Source organism: Erpetoichthys calabaricus, chromosome 14 (assembly GCF_900747795.2).
Source record: "Erpetoichthys calabaricus chromosome 14, fErpCal1.3, whole genome shotgun sequence".
Taxonomy (NCBI): Eukaryota; Metazoa; Chordata; class Cladistia; order Polypteriformes; family Polypteridae; genus Erpetoichthys; species Erpetoichthys calabaricus.
The window spans coordinates 4,752,539-4,775,491 of record NC_041407.2 but is presented as its reverse complement, the minus strand read 5'-3'; the positions used below and the strand labels follow the sequence as shown (position 1 = coordinate 4,775,491).

At 41.6% G+C, this 22,953-nt stretch overlaps 1 protein-coding gene across 2 annotated transcripts in view; it reads right to left on the bottom strand.

The window, feature by feature from the left end:
* Positions 1 to 297: 297 nt before the first annotated feature.
* LOC114664945 (epsin-3-like) overlaps positions 298 to 22,953 on the bottom strand; it is a 35,319-nt gene continuing 12,663 nt past the window's right edge. The window contains exons 3-10 of one of the 2 annotated variants that reach the window (XM_028819279.2): positions 20,863 to 20,981; positions 20,565 to 20,642; positions 12,322 to 12,396; positions 11,759 to 11,939; positions 6,810 to 7,004; positions 6,274 to 6,369; positions 3,370 to 3,570; positions 298 to 1,418 (exon numbers count right to left, since the gene is read on the bottom strand). In XM_028819279.2, the coding sequence (XP_028675112.1) occupies positions 1,111 to 1,418; positions 3,370 to 3,570; positions 6,274 to 6,369; positions 6,810 to 7,004; positions 11,759 to 11,939; positions 12,322 to 12,396; positions 20,565 to 20,642; positions 20,863 to 20,981 (1,253 nt within the window). In that variant the 3' untranslated portion in view covers positions 298 to 1,110. The remainder of the gene's footprint in view (positions 1,419 to 3,369; positions 3,571 to 6,273; positions 6,370 to 6,809; positions 7,005 to 11,758; positions 11,940 to 12,321; positions 12,397 to 20,564; positions 20,643 to 20,862; positions 20,982 to 22,953) is intronic. The other variant, XM_051918943.1, reaches the window with a different exon arrangement.

The window sequence follows — 22,953 nt, the reverse complement described above, 5'->3', positions numbered from 1 at the left end:
ATCAGTAGCACCCACCATAATGCGGCCATGGCTGTGGACCCGCCACACCACAAGCATGGGAGTGGAAGAACTTTTTCAAAGTCAGGCAGTGGTGATGAAGCAAGTTAACCAGAAAAAATAGAATTCAAATTATTTGGCCCTCCATCTGTAACAATATAAAATAAATTGCATTAAAAGGCAACACTAATACCCAGTGGGAGAAGCTGATGTTATCGCAGAACTCACTGCAATTCTTAAAAGTCTTCAACAAGCCGAGATTCGCGGGTGAAAGAGACACCACAATTGGGGGAGTTAGAATATCAGTCATAGGTCAATAGCCATTTATTAACAGTAAATCCTATACATTATTGCACTTATTATCAGTTCCATACAGAAGCATTTTAGTGAAAGCACATTTCTGTATGTGGCTATGAATGTGAGCAGACATCATGGCAGATACAGCTTTGGTGGGCCCAAAGTTTGACAAACGGACTGAATCACTACAGCACTGGACTTGAGGTTCTCCAGGTTATCCTGTGGTGTATATGAAACGAGAGCTGCACTAAAAATCTCATCCTGATGTTCTTAGAATTGTGCATTAACAGCAATGCCTGGGTTCTAGCTTTACCTTTCAACAAAAGCTGCGCATTTCTCATAAATTTCAAGTAAAACAGAAATTGCCGTCTTCAGTACTTGCGTTGTGTGCCTATTGACGTATGTAAGCAAACACTTCAAGAAAGCTGCACACCTCACCTACAGTGCAGTTTTTCCCATTAAATGTCCCCTTAACTCACTTAACACTTGAGGTCTTTGGTGCTGCGGAATCTCCTATAGTAAAAAGTCTTGTCTTGGATTTTAAAAAAGCTTCCCCTTTAGCAGATTAAAAATTTAATAAATACATTTCATAATATTCACATACCAGCCTTTTCTTTCTTTAAAAAATATATATTCTAGGCTGTCCTAAGGTTCACTTCAGTATTGGATAGTTGGTAACGGAGGCTTCCATCATCGATTGCTACAGTACTCATGCTTATAAAAAGCTTTGCAAAAAATGCAATTCTTTAAAAAGGCGGCAAATGTCAGCTGAGACGCTTCTAGCTTAGAATTGATTGTCCGAGAGGAGGGGGCGCCTCATAAAAATGGATTCTGGCCGTATCCACCCAGCATCTGTTGGGAAGGGGGAGTGCTGCCGAGGGGCATGAGTGGTGCACCCCTCGAGTTGAGCGGGGGATTGAAACCTGCAATTCCTGGAGCTGGAAGCTGAGTGAAAGAAGAAGGGATGATCATGGCAGCAGGGAGGCTGCTAAGTGGAAGAGGCAGAGAGGCGCTGTAAGACATGGAGCCTGGCTGAAGAGAGGAGGACGGTGTTCTCATCTGGTTCAAGGTGAGACGGGGCCGCTCACTTTGGAAAGGATTTGAGGCAGAAGGAGCTGCTAAACCTGCAAAGACAATACAGCAATGATTAAGTGACACAGGGCATTCAAACAAACACACTAACTCAGGTGAGGTTCAAACACCAAGGCTGTTTGGCTCATGAAAGGTCAACAGATATGGAGCTAAGCCCACAAGATCCTGCTTTATCCTCATGCGACAGACAGAATTTGGTCGGTTGGTTGGAGAGAGAGAGAGAGAGATAGAAAGAGAGAGAGAGAGATAGAGAGAGATAGAGAGAGAGAGAGATAGATAGATAGATAGATAGTGAAAGAGCAGTACAAGAACTCCATGTTTAACAGTTGTGGCAGACGACCAGGGATCCTGCACTGCCGGGACGCCTGGAGAGAGGAAGGACGGACCGGGAGAGCGGCACTACTCTTCCCTGGGCGCCTGGACGGTCCTAGAGCCCTGGAGGACAGCATTTCTGCCACACCAGGAAGAGCTGCTGGACCAGGGATGGCATACACCCAGAGTGCTTCCCGGTGCAAGGGCGGCACTTCCGCCACACTGGGGAGTGCTGCTGGAAGTTCGTCATCGGGCACCTGGAGCACATTATGGTGTTATAAAAAGGGGCTGCCTCACTCCATTCAAGGAGCCGGAGTCGGGTGGAAGAGGACAGAGCTTGCGAGTAGTGGAGTGGAGGCGGCTGAAAGGACCAAGGACTGAGTAAACATGTAAATAGTGTAAAATAAATGTGTGTTGTGGACATTTTGGTGTTGTGTCCGTCTGTGGCCAGGCTATGTTTTACACTGGCCACCCTTACACATGATGTGTTGCATTTTCCAAGTGAGAAAAACATTATTAACTGTAATGATTATAAGTATCCATCCAGCCATTATTCAACCTGCTATATCCTAACTACAGGGTCACGGGGGGTCTGCTGGAGCCAATCCCAGCCAACACAGGGCACAAGGCAGGAAGCAGACCCCAGGCAGGGCGCCAGCCCACCGCAGATGATTATAAGTATTTAATTCACAAATACCAATGACTGTATTTGTATTGATCATGCTGCAGAGAGCTATACGATGTATTATTTCTATATGAATTTGTTCTTCATTTAGGTAGAAAAAGAATTAAGCTTGTGCACAGAATTATATGATTAACTTATCCTTTTATGTGAAAATACTGACCTCTTGATACTAACAGAACACCCTGTGATATTATAAATTAATGTGATTGTTTCTTTACTCTTGTTTAAAAATATAAGAAAACGTCATTTATTCATTAATAAATAAGGATTATTAATCTAACCAAAGTAGAGAAAAGCCAAGCAGAATGACACCTTTTATTGGCTAACTAAAAAGATTACAATATGCAAGCTTTCGAGGCAACTCAGGCCCCTTCAGGCAAGATGTAATCAAAGAAGGGGCCTGAGTTGCCTCGAAAGCTTGCATATTGTAATCTTTTTAGTTAGCCAATAAAAGGTGTCATTTTGCTTGGCTTTTCTCTACATTCATAATGGCTAACACGGTACAACACCCTAGTACTACTAATCTAACCAAACAAATATAATCTAATGAAGATATTAGAGCTATAAGAATGTAATCTCTTTATAACTAATGTAATGAACTATAAGAAACTGCTTAAATTGGTCTTGTGTGTGTATACCGAGAAGGGCGTATTCCTTAGGAATGCGAGTGCCTGATCACTCTTTATTTTGGTATACTCCTGTATGTAATAAATCAGGATGTAACCGTAATTTACAGCAATCTATGACTGACCTCAAAATGAACTGCTATGTTTTTCTCTCTTTGTCTAATGAACAAGCTAGGTGATAAAAGAGAGAACATTTTTTCTTTTAGAGCAGTCTGTCTGAACCCAAATCAGTTGACTGAGCTGGGGGGGTGGCAATCTCTCAGTCTTTTTAACTCATCAAGAATAAAGAAATTGCTCTTTATTTTAAATTGGTGTTTTTCCCCCCGTTGTTTTTCGACTTCAGCGTTCACATAAGCTTACCTGAAAGGAATGGATTTTTGTTCTTTGCAGCCAATGACCCTGAAGTGGGAATGAGAGACTCCAAGTTAACCAGGGAAGCAGCGCTGGGATCAAGAAAGGATTCTGGGGTTCTACAGTTTCTCACGTCAGTATCTAACATCTCTTCAAACACGGCAGGCCGGTCCCAGCTACGGAGTGACCCAGGCTCATCAAAATATTGTTCTGTAGCAATTTGGGAGAAAAGCAAAAGTTATTGTAACAGAAGGAGGCGTGAAAAGTGTGAGAATATTGTGCTAGATTGGATGGATGGATGGATGGATGGATGGATGGATGGATGGATGGATGGATGGATGGATGGATGGATGGATGGATGGATGGATGGATGGATGGATGGATGGATGGATAGATAGATAGATAGATAGATAGATAGAGCGAGCAGGGGTCTCCAACCATTTTTCTCCTGAGAGCTACTTTTACAAAATGAAAATGGCCGAGAGCTCCTCATGTTTTCTAATGTTTATTTCTCATCGCTTATTTAAACCCAAACAAACTGAATACGCTTGTTTTGCCTGAACATTTACAAAATGTTGGTGTCCACAACTCACATTTTGTATTAAAACATCACAAAAAATATTTTGTTCACCTGCAAGTGCATTGTGTACGTCTGTATGCATTTTCTAGTGTATCTCACACTATTGAATTAAATCACAAATGCTGTCAAAACAAAACAATGCAGTTCCAATTACACAGATATGACTTATTCATTTGTCATTTTGTCGCACGTGTGATGTGTTGTTTAGTTAGTCAGATGACTGGCACTGAGGTGTCTGGTGGAGTGGAGCCCCTCAGGTTCCCTCTGATGGAGTCATTTCAATGTTCGTCTGTCAGTCTTGTTCTGAACTTTGATTTCATGACATTCACGTCAGACTCACAGAGGTATGGAGACCATCCATTATAATTATCCATCCATTATCCAACCCGCTATATCCTAACTACAGGGTCACGGGGGTCTGCTGGAGCCAATCCCAGCCAACACAGGGCGCAAGGCAGGAAACAAACCCCTGGCAGGGCACCAGCCCACCACAGCCATTATAATTACAGGTGCTGGTCATAAAATTAGAATATCATGACAAAGTTGATTTATTTCAGTAATTCCATTTAAAAAGTGAAACTTGTATATTAGATTCATTCATTCCACACAGACTGATGTATTTCAAATGTTTATTTCTTTTAATGTTGATGATTATAACTGACAACTAATGAAAGTCCCAAATTCAGTATCTCGGAAAATTAGAATATTGTGAAAAGGTTCAATATTGAAGACACCTGGTGCCACACTCTAATCAGCTAATTAACTCAAAACACCTGCAAAAGCCTTTAAATGGTCTCTCAGTCAAGTTCTGTAGGCTACACAATCATGGGGAAGACTGCTGACTTGACAGTTGTCCAAAAGACGACCATTGACACCTTGCACAAGGAGGGCAAGACACAAAAGGTCATTGCTAAAGAGGCTGGCTGTTCACAGAGCTCTGTGTCCAAGCACATTAATAGAGAGGCGAAGGGAAGGACAAGATGTGGTAGAAAAAAGTGGACAAGCAATAGGGATAACCGCACCCTGGAGAGGATTGTGAAACAAAAATGTGGGGGAGATTCACAAAGAGTGGACTGCAGCTGGAGTCAGTGCTTCAAGAACCACCACACACAGACGTATGCAAGACATGGGTTTCAGCTGTCGCATTCCTTGTGTCAAGCCACTCTTGAACAAGAGACAGCGTCAGAAGCATCTCGCCTTTGGACTGCTGCTGAGTGGTCCAAAGTTATGTTCTCTGATGAAAGTCAATTTTGCATTTCCTTTGGAAATCAAGGTCCCAGAGTCTGGAGGAAGAGAGGAGAGGCACAGAATCCACGTTGCGTGAGGTCCAGTGTAAAGTTTCCACAGTCAGTGATGGTTTGGGGTGCCATGTCATCTGCTGGTGTTGGTCCATTGTGTTTTCTGAGGTCCAAGGTCAACGCAGCCGTCTACCAGGAAGTTTTAGAGCACTTCATGCTTCCTGCTGCTGACGAACTTTATGGAGATGCAGATTTCATTTTCCAACAGGACCTGGCACCTGCACACACTGCCAAAGCTACCAGTACCTGGTTTAAGGACCATGGTATCCCTGTTCTTGATTGGCCAGCAAACTCGCCTGACCTTAACCCCATAGAAAATCTATGGGGTATTGTGAAGAGGAAGATGCAATACGCCAGACCCAACAATTCAGAAGAGCTGAAGGCCACTATCAGAGCAACATGGGCTCTCATAACACCTGAGCAGTGCCACAGACTGATCGACTCCATGCCACGCCGCATTGCTGCAGTAATCCAGGCCAAAGGAGCCCCAACTAAATATTGAGTGCTGTACATGCTCATACTGTTCATGTTCATACCTTTCAGTTGGCCAACATTTCTAAAAATCCTTTTTTTCCATTGGTCTTAATTGATATTCTCATTTTCCGAGATACTGAATTTGGGACTTTCATTAGTTGTCAGTTATAATCATCAACATTAAAAGAAATAAACATTTCAAATACATCAATCTGTGTGTAATGAATGAATCTAATATACAAGTTTCACTTTTTGAATGGAATTACTGAAATAAATCAACTTTGTCGTGATATTCTAATTTTATGACCAGCACCTGTATGTTACAGTTAAAGATAAATGCTAATTGTGGTCATTTGTACATACGTAATGGAGAATCCACTTGTGCCTTTTCATCTTTTAAAATGTACTGAAATACTCAGTTGGCACTGTAATCGCTTTCCTTAAAGATCTACAGTCAGTTTGCCAATATAGAAACTCCATAACACATTTACTCCACTAACGTACTCTGCAATAGGAAAAACAGTTTTGAGAGTTGTGGAGAAAGTGAGGTCAGTTGCTCACCTGTTAGGCTGCCTGATTTAATAGAATCTGCGTCTTTGTCATTCCCTTCTTCTTTTAGATCTGGTAGCTTTGCAAAGGGATCAATGATGGATCCTCCTAAAAAACACCACATAATTCCCCAATAGTGAGGATCGTAAGGCAATACTGCACAAAAATGGGGGATAAAAAAACAAAAACACATAAACCCATTCATATACCCTTCCTGCTTTATGCAACAATCATCCAAAATGACTCTCTGACAGAATTCAGACTTGCTTATTAAAGTTTCTATCGTTATTTCTTACCAGTCATGTAACCCCACTGCACCAATGCTGTCAGAGTAAGGTGTATTTTTATTAAAATATGGACAGCAAAAAAATAGACAAGTTTTCATTTAGTTATCCACTGTTGGTATACTTTATACTTTCACTGCTAGCTAGTTCTACTGTGGTCATCATATGCCTAAAAAGTCATAAAAACTGAAAACGACAGAAGTTAGCTATTGTTTGATAAATAAAAAGGATGCATGTGCATTTGGCAGGTTGGCAAACACATACCAGGCAGATGAGCAGGAGATTTCCAGGGGTCACTTGACGCAGGGCTGGCGACACCTCCAGCGGAATGCCAGGGGTCAGAAGAGGACGGACTGAAACTCCAGGATTTGGAAGGCAAGGATTGAGGCGGTGCAGTGGGCACTGATGGAATCGATATGGGCCAAGAGCTAGCCAATGAGGAGATATCACTAGCACCCCCTGCAGGGAGACCATTAATATTAAAGCAAGGGCATTACATAGGAGTACAAAAGTATTGGGTTTAGGAACAAAAAACTAAACAGAAACCTTGTTTACGATTGCTTACATTTATTAATTCTGTCATTAATACAAATGGCTATTTTTTGATGTGTTGTTATACACACACATACATATTGTCACACGTGCGAGTAGCAGTCAACTAAAGGGCCTGAATAATGGCAATTTCACGTCCGATGCAGGGGGCGGCAGGCTGCACTAACTGTCCCTCTCAATCCCTTGCAGACCATTCTCGGGAAATCCCACAGGGTTCCGGCACCTCCGATGACATCACTTCCTGTTCCAGAGCCTCCAACTACACCACTGTCACAAAAATGACGAAAAGACATTATAAAGGTTTGGGGCAGCCACCCGTATAATATATCCTGGCTGCAAAAAAGGTATTTTTCAAGAGATGTTTACAAAACAGAACCGATTATATGAAGTCAAGATGGCGGCTTTAAAGGCCAGGGTAGGAAATGACGTCATCGGGCTGGAAGGAGAAGTGACGTCGTCAGAGGCGGGACCGGAAGTGATGTCGTCGTAGGCTCCGGAACAGGAAGGGACGTCTTCTGAGGCGTCAGAGAACCCTGTGGGATTTCCCAGAGAAAAGGGATTGAGAGGGACAGTTCGGTCGGACATGGACTTGCCATTATTCAGGCCCTTTAGTTGACTCCTACTCACACATGTGTGACAAAATACTTAAAAAAATATGGCTTTTCATTTACACCTTTTTTTTTTTTTTTGACATTTATATGTAACTCACTGTCATGAGTCTAAAGGTATTCTGGCAGTACACACTATAAATCAGAAAATTAACTTAAACGGAACTTAAGAAAGCGCTTGTCCATCATTGTACATGACTAAGGTTTGGTAAAGTCCAATTTGAAAGAAAAAAAAAAAAATAATAATAATAATAATATGGAATGAAACACTGTAAACCAAATATAATGCCGAAAAAATGAACTTGTATGGAGAGTGATACAGGCGGCACGGTGGTGCAGTGTTAGTGCTGCTGCCTCACAGTTAGGAGATCTGAGGTCCGCTTTCCAGGTCCTCCCTGCGTGGTGTTTGCATGTTCTCCCCGTGTCTGCGTGGGTTTCCTCCCACAGTCCAAAGACATGCAGGTGAGGTGCTTTGGCGATTGACATCTGGTCCGTAGTGATTATTTTCCCCTTTTCAAGTAATAATTTCTGTTTGTTTGTGCTATTGCGATCTTTACTTTCTTTTTTTTTTTATACTTTCTAAGTTTCCTACTTTCATATTCTTTAACTTTCTCCACATGTGTATCACGCCAAGGTTTTTTTTTTTTTTTTTTTTTTTCAGCCTTTCGAATTCCACTGCTTTTATAATCTGCTCTGCATGTGTATAGCGCCAACGTTTGTGAACATCTTTATGAAGTTCTACTTTGTCTTTTAATTCTGAGCCCGATTGGACCTGCTTTTTTTTTCTAATTCCACTTGTTTCCTTATTTTCTGAATTTGAATCTCGATTATTTTTTCTTTTTTTGCTCTTTTTTCTCTCCAACGCTTTGGAGTCTCTTTTCTGCGCGCCGCTTTCTTCTTTGCTTAGTCGTCGACGTTTCATTTATAACATATTGTCCTTATACGCTTTATACGCACCGAGACCCTGGATCTGTGTGTGTGCTCAAAGCCTTGACATGACTGAGTGTTTTGCTGCCCGTGCTCTTATTTGGTTGTAAGTAAGGCGTGTCTTGCAAGAATCTCATGTTCTACGTCCCCGCGAGACGCTCCTGGTTCAATCTCTTGGCACAAAGTCTCATGTTTAAGGTCCTCGCGAGACGCTCTGTGGCCAATCTCTTTTGTGTCACGGTTCTTTTAAGTGTCTTCCGTGATCTTAACGTGAAGATCACGTCTCGTCTCCCGTCTTTCTCTCTCAGGATTTTTTTTAATAGAGAGATAAACATGCTGGCTGGTATATACGGTGCGATTGACAGGTTTGTGTCCACCTTTTACAAGCATTGTGTATCAGACGTCTGCATTCTAAATCCAAGTCCTGGGTGTGTATTAACAAACACTTATGGAGGTTGGTGTGACGCTCGAGGACACACCCTGTGATCTAACAGTGAAGTATCACTAAGCAGGACTTCCTGTACTATCACTTTTCTCTTTCACCATATACATTTCTTACCCTGATATACAAACTACAAAGCTGTCAAAATGTCACCCAAGGGTGCTGGCTCTGGCTTAATTCCTGACTAGGTGGTCTTCCTGGACATTTGAATATTTTCTGGGAGGACTTTGGAATTTATCCTAAACGAGAAGACTGAATGGACTAATCTGAAACATGAATGGTAATACTAAACTCCGCTAAGAATTGTGTAAATAAAGTTTATTTCTTTTGAGTAGGATCTCTCTTTCGTCGTCGTCTCTTCTTCTTTTTAAATTTTTATTTAATTTTAGATGAAAACCACAAGCAGATCCCATTATATGATGTGGTGCCACCAGACATCACACGCAGGTGCCCAAGCAAATACACCCTGACAACAGTTGTCAGGTGCTTTGAAATAACCGACATTCACAGACGTGCTGGCATCAATGAAGGCAACGATCACAATGCAAAAAAATCTACATTAACAGTAAGTAGGCTTCATTTCTTATTAATCACTAGAATTTAGTAATGCATACAGAGAAACTACTAGAGGCATCAATAACATGAATTCTCCATGTGCTTGTTTGGATTTTTCCCTTACACAATAAAAACGTGTGGACCTCTCGCTGCCTAAAGTTGTACAGTTAGGTGGTCTGGCAAGTGCATCGTCCAGTCAAGGATGTACTCCTGCCAAAAGCAAGGCCCTTAACCTGCAATTGCTAAACACTTTGAGTAGTGAGAAAAGCGCTATATAAAAATGCAAAAAAATTAAAATTAAAAAATAAATAAATAAAATTAATTAAAATTACAATAGCTTATAGCTCCCTGTGGCTGCTTGGCTCATAAAATGCGTCGATAGGTGGGTACTGTACTGTATACAGTGAGGAACATAAGTATTTGAACACCCTGCGATTTTGCAAGTTCTCCCACTTAGTAATCATGGAGGGCTCTGAAATTCACATTGTAGGTTCATTCCCATTGTGAGAGACGGAATGTAAAAAAAAAATTCAGGAAATCCCATTGTATGATTTGTACAGAATTTATTTGTATTGCACTGCTGCACATAAGTCTTTGAACACCTGGCCATCAGCAAGAATTCTGGCTCTCAAAGACCTGTTACTCTGCCTTTAAGAAGTCCACCTCTACTCCACTTAGTAATTTTAAGTAGTAGCACCTGTCTGAGCTTTTTAAAGACACCTGTCCACCCCACAGTCAGTCAGACTCCAACTACTACCATGGGCAAGACCACAGAGCTGTCAAAAGACACCAGAGACCAAATTGTGGACCTCCACAAGGCTGGAAAGGGCTACGGGGCAATTGCCAAGCAGCTTGGTGAAAATAGATCAACTGTTGGAGCAATTGTCAGAAAATGGAAGAGGCTAAAGACGACTGTCAGTCTCCCTCGGACTGGGGCTCCATGCAAGATCTCACCTCGTGGGGTATCACAGATGATGAGAAAGGTGAGGAATCAGCCCAGAACTACACGGGAGGAGCTGGTCAATGACATGAAGAGAGCTGGGACCACAGTTTCAAAGGTCACTGTCGGTAGAACACTATGCCGTCATGGTTTCAAATCACGCATTGCACGGAAGGTTCCCCTGCTCAAGTCATCACATGTCCAGGCCCGTCTGAAGTTTGCCAATGACCATCTGGATGATCCAGAGGAGGCATGGGAGAAAGTCATGTGGTCAGATGAGACCAAAATAGAACTTTTTGGTCTAAACTTCACTCGCCGTGTTTGGAGGAAAAAGAAGGAGGAGTTGCATCTCAAGAACACCATCCCTACTGTGAAACATGGGCGTGGAAACATCATGCTTTGGGGGTGCTTTTCTGCGAAGGGGACAGGACGACTGCACTGTATTAAGGAGAGGATGAATGGGGCCATGTATTGTGAGATTTTGAGCAACAACTTCCTTCCCTCAGTCAGATCACTGAAGATGGGTCGTGGCTGGGTCTTCCAACATGACAATGACCCGAAGCACACAGCCAGGATAACCAAGGAGTGGCTCCGTAAGAAGCATATCAAGGTTCTGGAGTGGCCTAGCCAGTCTCCAGACCTAAATCCAATCGAAAATCTTTGGAGGGAGCTGAAACTCCGTGTTGCTCAGCGCCAGCCCTGGAAGCTGACAGATCTAGAGGAGATCTGTGTGGAGGAGTGGGCCAAAATCCCCGTGGCAGTGTGTGCAAACCTGGTCAAGAACTACGGGAAACGTTTGACCTCTGTAATTGCAAACAAAGGCTTCTGTACCAAATATTAACACTGATTTTCTCAGGTGTTCAAATACTTCTGTGCAGCAGTGCAATACAAATAAATTCTGTACAAATCATACAATGGGATACATTCTGTCTCTCACAGTGGGAATGAACCTACAATGTGAATTTCAGACCCCTCCATGATTTCTAAGTGGGAGAACTTGCAAAATCGCAGGGTGTTCAAATACTTATGTTCCTCACTGTATGCCGTGTGCACATGACACAGGAGCACTCACATGCTACGTAAAACTGGAAATGTCAAATCTTGTGCGGACAACAGCTAATGATTCACAAAACACTTCTTGTATTGTCATATTTTGAGATAATGAAGCAATGAAGATTTCCTTTCCTACCATCTGTTACCCAGGGGTCTGGTGCCGACAGAGATGAAGCAGGTGATGAAACCTTCTGGGAATTTGTCCAGGGGTCAGTCATTAAGTCTAGACCTTTGGTAGATGGGACATCCCAAGGATCTCCTGAAGTGGAGGACGAGGGTACGGGTCCAAAAATGTCCACGAGATCAATCAGAGAAGACTGTAAGAAGAGAGAAGGAAAGATGGGGAGTTATTTTAAGCAGACACATTTAGGGACAGTTAAGGAACTAATTTGTAAGTAGAAGAGTCTAAAACCATAATGTAATAAATTATTTGGTATGAAATTAAAAAACTATAAAAAGACTCCATCATTGTTAAAAGGGTTAGTAAAAATCAACTTAAGATGCTGGTTCAGAATAAAAAGGTAATGCCATGGTAGTGTGTGCTGGTGACCAATGAAGGATAAAAATGGCTTTAAATGATACACCCTCCCCCCCCCACCACTAAATTCAGCCCTGCAGGTGTAACTTGAGATGTTTTTAATGGATTATAAAACTTTATCAAACTGGATAACAGTCCCTCATGTTCTGCTGCTGCTTTACCTCTCCACCATCAAGCTGGCTTTCTTCAAGAGCTTTCTGCAAATGGCGGTCATCTTTCTGCCTGGACGATAACTCCTGCAGTACAAGAAAAGCAAAGGTAATAGGAAGCAGCCGACTTGTTTAAATGAACACGCAAATACAAAACACAGCGGTGAGGGAGGGAGAAGAAAACGTAAACCCATCGCACGACCCATTTACAGCCACACGTCACGTCAAGTCTACAGCCACAACTCTAAGCACACATCCAAGAAATCTCAACGCAACACAATATCACCTCAGGCTCCATAGATGGTGGCTTTTAAAAGTAAAATATTCTATGGTTCACTTTTCCTGGGGGACACATTTTTATTAATAGAATTTATCATTTTCAAGTATCTAAAGAAACTTATTAAAAAAAGAAATGTAAGAAATAACCAGCATATCTGTAAAGTAATCAAATGCCCAATACTCAATATATGTGGTACCAGCAATGTATGAAACGCGGGCATTGTATAGAATGCCTAGGCCAGGGGTGGCAAACTCTAGTCCTGGTGGGCCGCAGTGGCTGCAGGTTTTCATTCTGACCCTTTTCTTAATCAGTGACCAGTTTTCACTGCTAATTAACTCCTTTTTTCCCCTTCATTTTAATGGTCCTGTTTTTAAGGATTCAGTGCTCTGAATTAAGTATTTTCTTCATTAAATGACAGCCAAACAGAAATCCATCCATTCATCCATCCATCCATTATCCAACCCACTACATCCTAACTACAGGGTCACGGGGGTCTGCTGGAGCCAATCCCAGCCAACACAGGGCGCAAGGCAGGAAACAAACCCTGGGCAGGGTGCCAACCTACCGCAGGGCACACACACACACACACACCCCCACAGCACACACTAAGGACAATTTAGGATCGCCAATGCACAAACAGAAATCAAATGTGAAACAAGTCAACAGTTGACCAGCGAAATTGGGGCTTCAAACTCCAACTAATTTCACTCCAACCAGTTTCTTAATGAGAAGCCCATTCTTGCTGTTATTTAATTCTATGGCTCTCATTCTGCCACAGCAGACATTTCCATTACTGTTGATTTTCTGTTTTTTTCTAAGAACGTCAAAATGTTTTGGTGACCTGAGAGATCAACCTTACCGAGACCTCCACCTTTCTTTATTTGCAGATATTGTGTGATGGGCACAGGTGAGCTGGTCACGTGGCAGCTTGTTTTGTGTCTCATTTTTGTTTGGCCGCAAATTACAGAAAAAGAAACAACTAAGGGGCCGGAGTCAAGTTCATTAAAATTAAGGCAAAAGAAGTAAATTAGCAGCAAAAACTAATGAAGAAGATGGTTAGAATGAAAACCTGCAGCCACTGCGGCCCTCCAGGACTGGAGTTTGCCACCCCTGGCCTAGGCAATATATAGAATTCCTGCCGTTTTTGGGCAAAGTATGAAATATCTGAATTATTTTAATATTATATATACTTTCCCCTGCCAGGGTTTGTTTCCTGCCTTGCGCCCGGTGTTGGCTGGGATTGGCTCCAGCAGACCCCCTGTGACCCTGTAGTTAGGATATAGTGGGTTGGATGATGGATGGATGGATATGCTTTCCCTAGGCATTATATAGAATGACAAATGCTATTTAGGCAAAGTATTAAAAGAGTCACGAAAAGGCTTTTATTGAAAAAGACGTATATGAAAAAGAAAAATGCAAAATAAAGTATAGGACTTTCTTATTGAGGAAAACATGAAAATAAAATATGAACCTACTTGTTGCAACAAGGAAGGAAAAAAATATTTTAAATTGCACTTAATTATCTTTCGCACAAAAAAGTCAAACTTGAAAAAAGAGTTATGAAAAGGCCTTCATTAAAATTACATAAATGTAAATAAAACCGAACTTTCTTACTGAAAAAAATGAGAAAAAAAAATGTAACCCACTTGTTGCAACAAGGAAGGCTTGAACGGCATTCTGAATTGCACTTCATTGCTTTTTTGCATTAGCGGGAGTATTTTCCGCTTTGCCGGTTTGTCTTTTGGCATTGCATAGAAGGCCTAGGACATGTGTGAAATATTAATCGTTTCATACTTTGATGTCCGATTTTTGGCATTCTATATGATGCCTGCCTTTCATACATTACTGGTAACATATCCACTACAAGAAAAAGAAATTCAAGTTGTGTATGAGCAGTGCAGCATGTTAACCAGCAGGTGCCAGCTAAACTTTTCATATTGCAGCTCCAGTGGCTTTTTTGCTGGATAATAAAGCAGAAACATTGTGCTTGATGGGCACAGGATGGACTATGGGGGGCTTAATGGACGTCGATAGCAGGCACAATTACTACAATTAGTTAAATAAACCTGCCATTCATGCCTTAAAAATTCCTTTTTAAAAGGATTGCCTTCCTGGAAACTCGACTTCAGCCTCGTGAAGTGGGTTACTGGGGCATAAGATAAGGAAGTACGTAAATGCCCTGTTGGCAGTCTGATGATAAAATGTGGTTCACATTCACGGTCTGTGACCATTAAAATCTGGAGTGTCACAGAAATCAGTGAACATTTTTTTTTTTTTTTTTTTAACAGGGTGGTCATTAAAAATATTTTAACTTATTGGTAGCCTTAAACCAGAGTAGCTAGACCAGTGGTTCCCAACCTTTTTTTTTGGCCATGCCCCACCGAGGCCTCTCTAAAATCATGATGCCCCCCACTGTAACAATACACCTTATTCTTATTATTACCGATTCAAAAAGTGAACTCCTACTCACATGGAGGAAGCCCATTAATTTGGTCCAAACGAGCTTCCAAAGAACATGGAAACAACAGAAGGAAAGGAGTACGGGCAAAGACATTGTTAAAAAAAACAATTATATGAAAATACAGCAAATACAGTTTTGAAAACATGAGATGTGATATTCATAAATATAAAATAACTTTAATGACAGCCTTTTCTGTACTATTTTGATCTTTTTATATTTTTGTTATATTGCAAAATGTTATAATCATTGTTACAATTCATATTACAGTGATCCCTCGCTATATCGCGCTTCGTCTTTCGCGGCTTCACTCCATCGCAGATTTTAAATGTAAGCATATGTGAATATATATCGCGGATTTTTCACTGCTTCGCGGATGTCTGCGGTCTACAGTACGTGTGCTTCCTCAGTTGATTTGCCCATTTGAATTCAAACAAGGGACGCTGTTGGAGGATGGCTGAGAAGCTACCCAATCAGAGCACACGGTTAAGTTCCTGTGTGCTGCTGATTGGCTCACCGACGGAGTGCTGCATTAACCAGGAAGTACTAATCTCACTCATTCAGCATTAACATGTCCAAGCGCCAACAGAAGATGCAAATGATTGCAGAAAAGGTAAAAGTTTTGGATATGTTGAAGGAAGGAAACAGCTACACCGCTGCAGGACACCATTACAGCATAAATGAGTCCACGATTCTTTTTATTTAAAAAGGAGGAAAAGCATATAAGATCTACGGCCGCAGTGTCTTTTAACCAGGGCGCAAAATGAGTTGCAAGTGGACGTGATAAGGCAGTAGTCTGGATGGAATCTGCTTTAGGGATTTGGGTTGAAGACTGATGGAAGAAGAACAACGGCGGTGCTACACAGTCGCCTGAAGAGGCTCCTTTAGAAGAGCTGTAACGCTCTCCTCTGTTGTGCAGTAAAATTAAACTCATCGTTATCGGACAAGTCGTCGTGTCATTGTTGGTGAGTAACCATAATTAATTATTTACGTACAGTACTTATTACATGTACATAGTTAAGTGTCACTGTACACACATTTTATTGTATACAATTTTTCTTGCATTGTACGTATTTATTGCTGGTGGCCTGTCTGTCGTAATGGCTGTAACATATGTGATATCGGAGATGCTCGATATCTTTAAAATAATATTTAGGTTTTACTGTATATAAACTGTGTGTTTACATACATAATTTCAACGAATCTTACCTAATATCTAAGAGAATACAAAGGGTTTATGCTGTATAATTGTGCAGGAAATGTTTATAATAGTGTGGGAGAGTTTATAAGGGCTTAAAATATATAAAAATACCACATTAACATATGGTTTCTACTTCGCGGATTTTCTTATTTCGCGGGTGGCTCTGGAACGCAACCCCCGCGATGGAGGAGGGATTGCTGTATTTTAATGGTAAAAAACGATTTCTAAGTAGAAAAATCCAAGCCCATTGTAAAATCCTAAATTAAAGGGTTCTTCACCATCCCTTCTATGTTTATGTAAATGTCTCTGTAAAAAATTATTTTTTCTATCATTTTTAACAGTGAATTTCTGTCGTTTCATTTTTTAAATTGTTTAACGTACCTAAATTCTCAAATTGCCCCCCCGCACGTTGGGAATCACCGAGCTAGACACTGCAGTGAAACAGATTCATTGCCCATCTTTCCACTGTGGAGCCAAATTTCTTTTAAGGCTGAAACACTTCCAGCCTTCCAGATCTTTTCTGGACAGTTGCATGCTCCCAGCTCCCTTCTCATTTCTGTGAGCGTAATCAAGCAGACATCTTAATAAAACTTACCTACAACGTGTAAGAGGCTTGGTGTTAACATCTTGACTGCCTTCAACTTTAACGAATATGTTGAGGTGATATGATGGGCGTCATTGAAGGATGCCTACTATGGCCCATACTTTGCACAGTATGTTTATATTGAAGTTTTATTTGCTTGAGCTTCACAACATCAAATTCCAAGCAACTTACATTGCTACAACAATAAAGTAAATCAAAGTCAAAAAAAACAAACAACTCTTCCCTCGGTCTTTAATCTCAATTTTTGTTAAAATAAGTGCAAATCGGGGCCAGGGATAAATTCTCAGACATAAACAACTTGTACTGATATTCAGCATTCGGACCCCTTATGGGGCTTGTGTTTGGGTAATGTTTTTGATTAGTCAAGTTTATAAGTTGTGTGGCGGACAGCCAGGTCCCATGCCCGGCCAGGACGCACCTTCAATGTGTATTCAGGGGGAGCAGTCCTGGACAGTGCAGTACCTCCCCCTGGATCCTGGATGGCCACCCAAGGGTTGGAGCAGTGCCTCGGCCTCTCGCAGGGCTTCATGGGAGATGGAGTTCTCCACAGCCCTGTTGGGGTCTGAGGTGGCCACCAGGGGGCGCCGCATGGGTCCCTGAGCCCAGCTGGACTAATTTTCTGCCCCACCCAGAAGTGCAACTGGAAACACTTCTGGGTGGGCTATAAAAGGAGCCAGCAACCACCACTCAACAGCCAGAGAGTCGGGTGGAAGGAGGACAAAGCTGTGGAGGAGTGGTGGTGACAGAGAGTGGAGTGTGGTGATCCAGTGTTTAGTGCTTGGGACTGTGCTGTGGCTGGAGGGATTACAGGGAAGACATGCCCTCCAGCTGAAGTCTTTTTATTTTATATGTGCCTCCCATGTCAAGTCTGTGCAGGGTCGGCGCTAAATAGCGTCTTTTTACAGTTGTTAATCTGACTGGTAAAATACGCAGAAGGAGTAAGAAAGGACATCTTAGAGAGAGAACCCTCCGTCATTCCCCCACAATTAGCCATCTATAGGGAGAATCCAAGTTGTATTATCCAAGATAATATTTACCCTCGAGTTCTTAAGGAGGCTAGCGAGTGCAGATATAAACCCATGGCACATATATTTTAGGAAGTCACTGCGCACTGGAGAGATTCTGAGGACTGGAAAATGGCAAATATCCCATTATATAAAAAGGGTGACAGGGCAGATCCAAGCAACTATACGGCAGTAAGCTTAACGTGCATCACAGGAAAATTAATGGAAGGAATTATTAAGGATAAGATTGAGCAACACCTGGCAAGGGACAGGAGTTATTAGGAACAGTCAGCATGGGGGCAGACGAGGAGGTCGTGTTTTACTAACAGGCTGGAATTCTATGAGAAGGCAACAAAATGATACGATCAAAGTGGAGCAGATGAGATTATTGATGTGGACTTTCAGAAAGCATTTGATAAGGTGCCACATGAGAGGGTGGGCATCAAATTAAAAGAAGTGACAGTTCAGGGTGATGTTTTTAGATGGGTGCAGAATTGGCTCAGGCACAGGAAGCAGAGGGTGATGGTGCGAGGAACCTCATCAGAACTGGCCGATGTTAAGAGTGGTGACCAGCAGGGGGCAGTGCTGGGGACGCTGCTATTTTTAAAATTAGATAGATAGATAGATAGATAGATAGATAGATAGATAGATAGATAGATAGATAGATAGATAGATAGATAGATAGATAGATAGATAGATAGATAGATAGATAGGATATCATTTACATACTGTAAGTAACAAGCTGGTTAAGTTTGCAGATGATACCAATATAGGTGGATTAGCAGATAATTTGGAGTCCGTTATATCATCACAGAAGGACTTGGACAGCAGACAGGCTTGGGCAGATTTGTGGGCGATGAAATTTAATGTCAGTAAATGTAAAGAATTACACATAGGAAGTAAAAATGTTAGGTTTGAATACACAATGGGGTCAGAAAATCGAGAGTCCACCATATGAGAAGGATTTAGGAGTCATAGTGAACTCTAAGCTATTGACTTCCCGACAGTGTTCAGAAGCCATTAAGAAGGCTAACAGAATATCAGGTTATATAGCGCCTTGATGTGTGGAGTACAAGTCACAGGAGGTTCTGCTCAGTCTTTATAACACACTGGTGAGGCCTCATCTGGAGTCCTGGGTGCAGTTTTGGTCTCCAGGCTATAAAAAGGACATAACAGCACTGGAGAAAGTCCAGAGAAGAGCAACTCGGCTGATTCAGGGCTACAGGGGATGAGTTATTAGGAAAGATTAAAAGAGCTGAGCCTTTACAGTTTAAACAGAAGAAGATTAAGAGGAGACATGACTGAAGTGTTTAAAATGATGAAGGGAATTAGTCCAGTGGATTCAGACGGTGACTTTAAAATTAGTTCATGAAGAACACGGGGACACAGTTGGAAACTTATTAAGGGTAAATTTTGCAAAAACATTAGGAAGTTTTTCTTTACACAAGGAACGATAAGACACTTGGAATAAGCGACCAAGTAGTGTGGTGGACAGTAAGACATTGGGGACTTTCAAAACTCGACTTGATATTTTTTTGGAAGAAATAAGTGGATAGGACTGGCGAGCTTTGTTGGGCTGAATGGCCTGTTCTTGTCCAGAATGTTCTAATGTAGGGAAAAGCAGGAAGATGATTGGTCAGTAAAGCAGAAAAAGGAAGAACTCATTTCCAGTGTCTTCTCCTCTTTACATTTACCTACAAATAGAATTAAATGGGGATCTGATATTCTAGAAACCTGCTAGATTATTTCCCCAAAATGCTTCACAAGTGCAGTCGGATCACGTATAGTCCATACAGTATAAACTAAACTATAGCAAGAACTTCTAATGCAAATAATCAATGACATATTTACAACAAAGTTTAGAAATGAGGACATTAGAGGGTCAACTCAGGTTGGATAGTTGGGAGACAAAGCCAGAGGGGCGAGATGTGTGTTGGTTTGGAGAGATGAGGGGTATACTGGGAGAAGGGTACTAAGGATAGAGGAAGGCCTAAGAGGTGGTGAGAGAGGACATGCAGGTGATGGGTATAATGGAGCAAGATGACGAGGACAGGAAGATATGGAAGAAGATGATCCGCTGTGGCAACCCCTAATGGGAGCAGCCAAAAGAAGAAGATATTTACAACTTAACATACATCGAAAAATGGAAAGAGATCCTTGTGAGCATTACCAAGCTCCTGAATCTAGAACTAAAAGTAGTGAAGCCACAATATGTCAAAAGAATGAGAAGCAGCTGGTTAGAACACCCCCGTCATTTTAATAGAGTTAAAGGATGCGACAATTTGAACTCTGCAAGCACAAAAAACATTCAGCAGCTTTACTGGAGACAGCAGTGAACAGGTAACATGGCCTGTGAGGACCGACTGAAAACGTGCACAAGTCAGTTAGGAACTGGAGGAGCAAGCAAAACTAAAACTGCAAAAGAAATCAGACAATCGAAAAAAACAAAAAATTTAAGAAGAAAAATTAGTCGTCACCACAGTTACACCTTCTAAAGTTAGACAGCCTCTAGGAATGAGAAGAGAAGGAAAACTTTTTAAGTTTCTGGAGCCAAGAGGTGCAGCATACCAATGTCAGAAATGTAAAATGAACAGGAGTGGTTAGTAGTAGCGACTGATCACAACTCAAAGCAAGAAGAAGTGAAGAGAGAAAGAGAGAAGGGATGCCATCATAAAGCACACAGCTACTAACCAAGAGATGGACTCTACCTTCTCATGCTGCTCCTTACTGAGGCTCAGAGCAATCTGCAGCTGAGTGTCTTCGTCGACTTCTACAGACTCCTGTGGCTACAATGCATCAGAAAAGGGAAGGCGTTAGCACCTCTGGAGCTGAAGGGGGCATAACCATGGAATCACAAGTATGCCAGTCATTTCATTCCCGTCTGACAGCTCAGGGCAGAAACAATACAAAAAAAGAACGCTATACCCTCATCGTTAAAAAGATACGAACACCGTGGCTTCTAACAGTCACTGGCTAGAACGGGAAGTAAAAAGGTATGAGCATTACCTTCCCACACTCCTCTCTGCTCATCGCCAAAGCCAGCTGCAGCTGGAGTTCCTCTTCTCCAGTGGTCTGTGGCCGGGACTGCTCCAGGTCGGAGATGAACCGTGGAGAGGACGATGAAGCTGTAAAATATTGCAGACATTAGGAAATGTGGTGCTGCACTCTGCAGATTTACTCTCCATTATAAAAAAAGAGAAACAGTAGGGCGTCGAGACGCGATCTTCACGTGAAGATCACGGAAGAATCTCTTTAGTCTTGCGGGTCTTTTAAGTGTAAGGTCCCGGCGAGACGCTCTGTGGCCAAACATGAGACTTTGTGCCAAGAGATTGACCCAGGATTGCCTCGCGATGACGTAGAACATGAGATTCTTGCGAGACACGCCCTACTTACGATCAAAATCAAATAAGACCACAGGCAGCAAAACTCTCAGTCATGTCAAGGCTTTGAGCACACACAGATCCAGGGCTCTGAGCGCATATAAAGCGTATAAGGACAATACGTTATAAATGAAACGTAGACGACTAAGTGAAGAAGAAAGCAGCGTGGAGAAAAGAGACTCAAAAGTGTTGGAGAGACAAAAAAGAAATAGAATAATGGAGGTGCAAATTCAGAAAATAAGGAAAGTAATTATCAGCCCGGAACAAGTGGAATTGAAACAAAGAACATCCAATCAGGCTCAGAATTAAAAGACAAAGTAGAACTTCATAAAGACGTTCACAAACATTGGCGCTATACACATGCAGAGCAGGTTAGAGATTATGAAAGCAGTGGAACTCGAAAGGCTCAAAAAACAAAACACAAAAAACCTTGGCGCGATACACATGTGGAGAAAGTTAAAGAATATGAAAGTAGGAAAATTAGAAAGTATAAAATAAAAAGAAAGTAAAGATCACAGTAGCACAAAGAAACGGAAATTATTACTCGATAAAAGGGAAAGTAATCACCACAGACCAGGTGTCATTGAAACCAAAGCAGGACAAAGCAAGGTCAGAAATAAAAGACAAAGAGTAGAAAACAAAGTAAAACGTCATAAAGAGGTTCAGAAACAAAGGGGGCCAAACACATGCAGAGCAGGTTAGAGAAAATGGAATCTGGAATTCAAAAGACTCGTAGAAACACACGCAGAGCGAGATACAGAAAATGAAAGCAGAAAATAACGACAGTGTCAAAACAAAGAAAGTAAAGATCGCATTAGCACAAAGAAAGAGAAATTATTACTCGGAGAAATAACGAAATAGAGATCCAATATATGGACATAAGTGATATGTCAGAAGTATGTGAATATTGTGAGGCTTTGAAGTTCAAGTCAAGAGAATTTCAAAAACGGAGTTTACCTCACATGCATTTAAATTATTAACTGCTGAAGATGTCGATCGCTTTGTCTGTGCTGAAATTCCAAACAGAGAAGCCTATCCTGAATTAGGGTACAAAGTCATTAAACACACGGACCTCATTAAAAAGATTCAGCACATTGGGACTCCAAAGATTCCAAATATTGTTTTTACAGAAGTTCAGAAATAAAAGTGATACTAATGAAATAGCAACAATTCAAAGAAAAAAAAAAAATCTTAAAAGTGTGTATCCGGAAAAACAAAAATGGGGGTTGGCGAGCAAAGTGAGCAGGGGGGCAAAGCCTCCTAGTCTTTTTAAAAACAGTTTAGGGAATTAAAAACTACTTGAGGAAAACACGACACAACATAAAAGGCCCCATTATAAATAATATTTTTATTATTATTATTATTATACTCCAGTCTGCTTAATCCAATTCAGGCCTGGCAGCATCAAGTGCAAGGCAGAAACCATCCCTGGAAAATATGCCAGTCTATCACAGAGCCAGTTTCAGAATTGCTAGTCGGCCTAACACACATTTCTTTGCAGATGTGGATGGGAAACCCACATAAACACGAGGAAATCATGCAGGCTTCACGAGACAACCAACTACCAAGAGCAAGATCCTGGAGACCATGAGGCAGCGGTGCACCATTGTGCCACTCAAACACCTGATTCCCTTTCCAAATGATGTGCTCATCGTATTTCATGAGCCGCAAAGCTAAACTGAAAGGTTGAGATCTAACTCTTCTATGCTGAAATAAG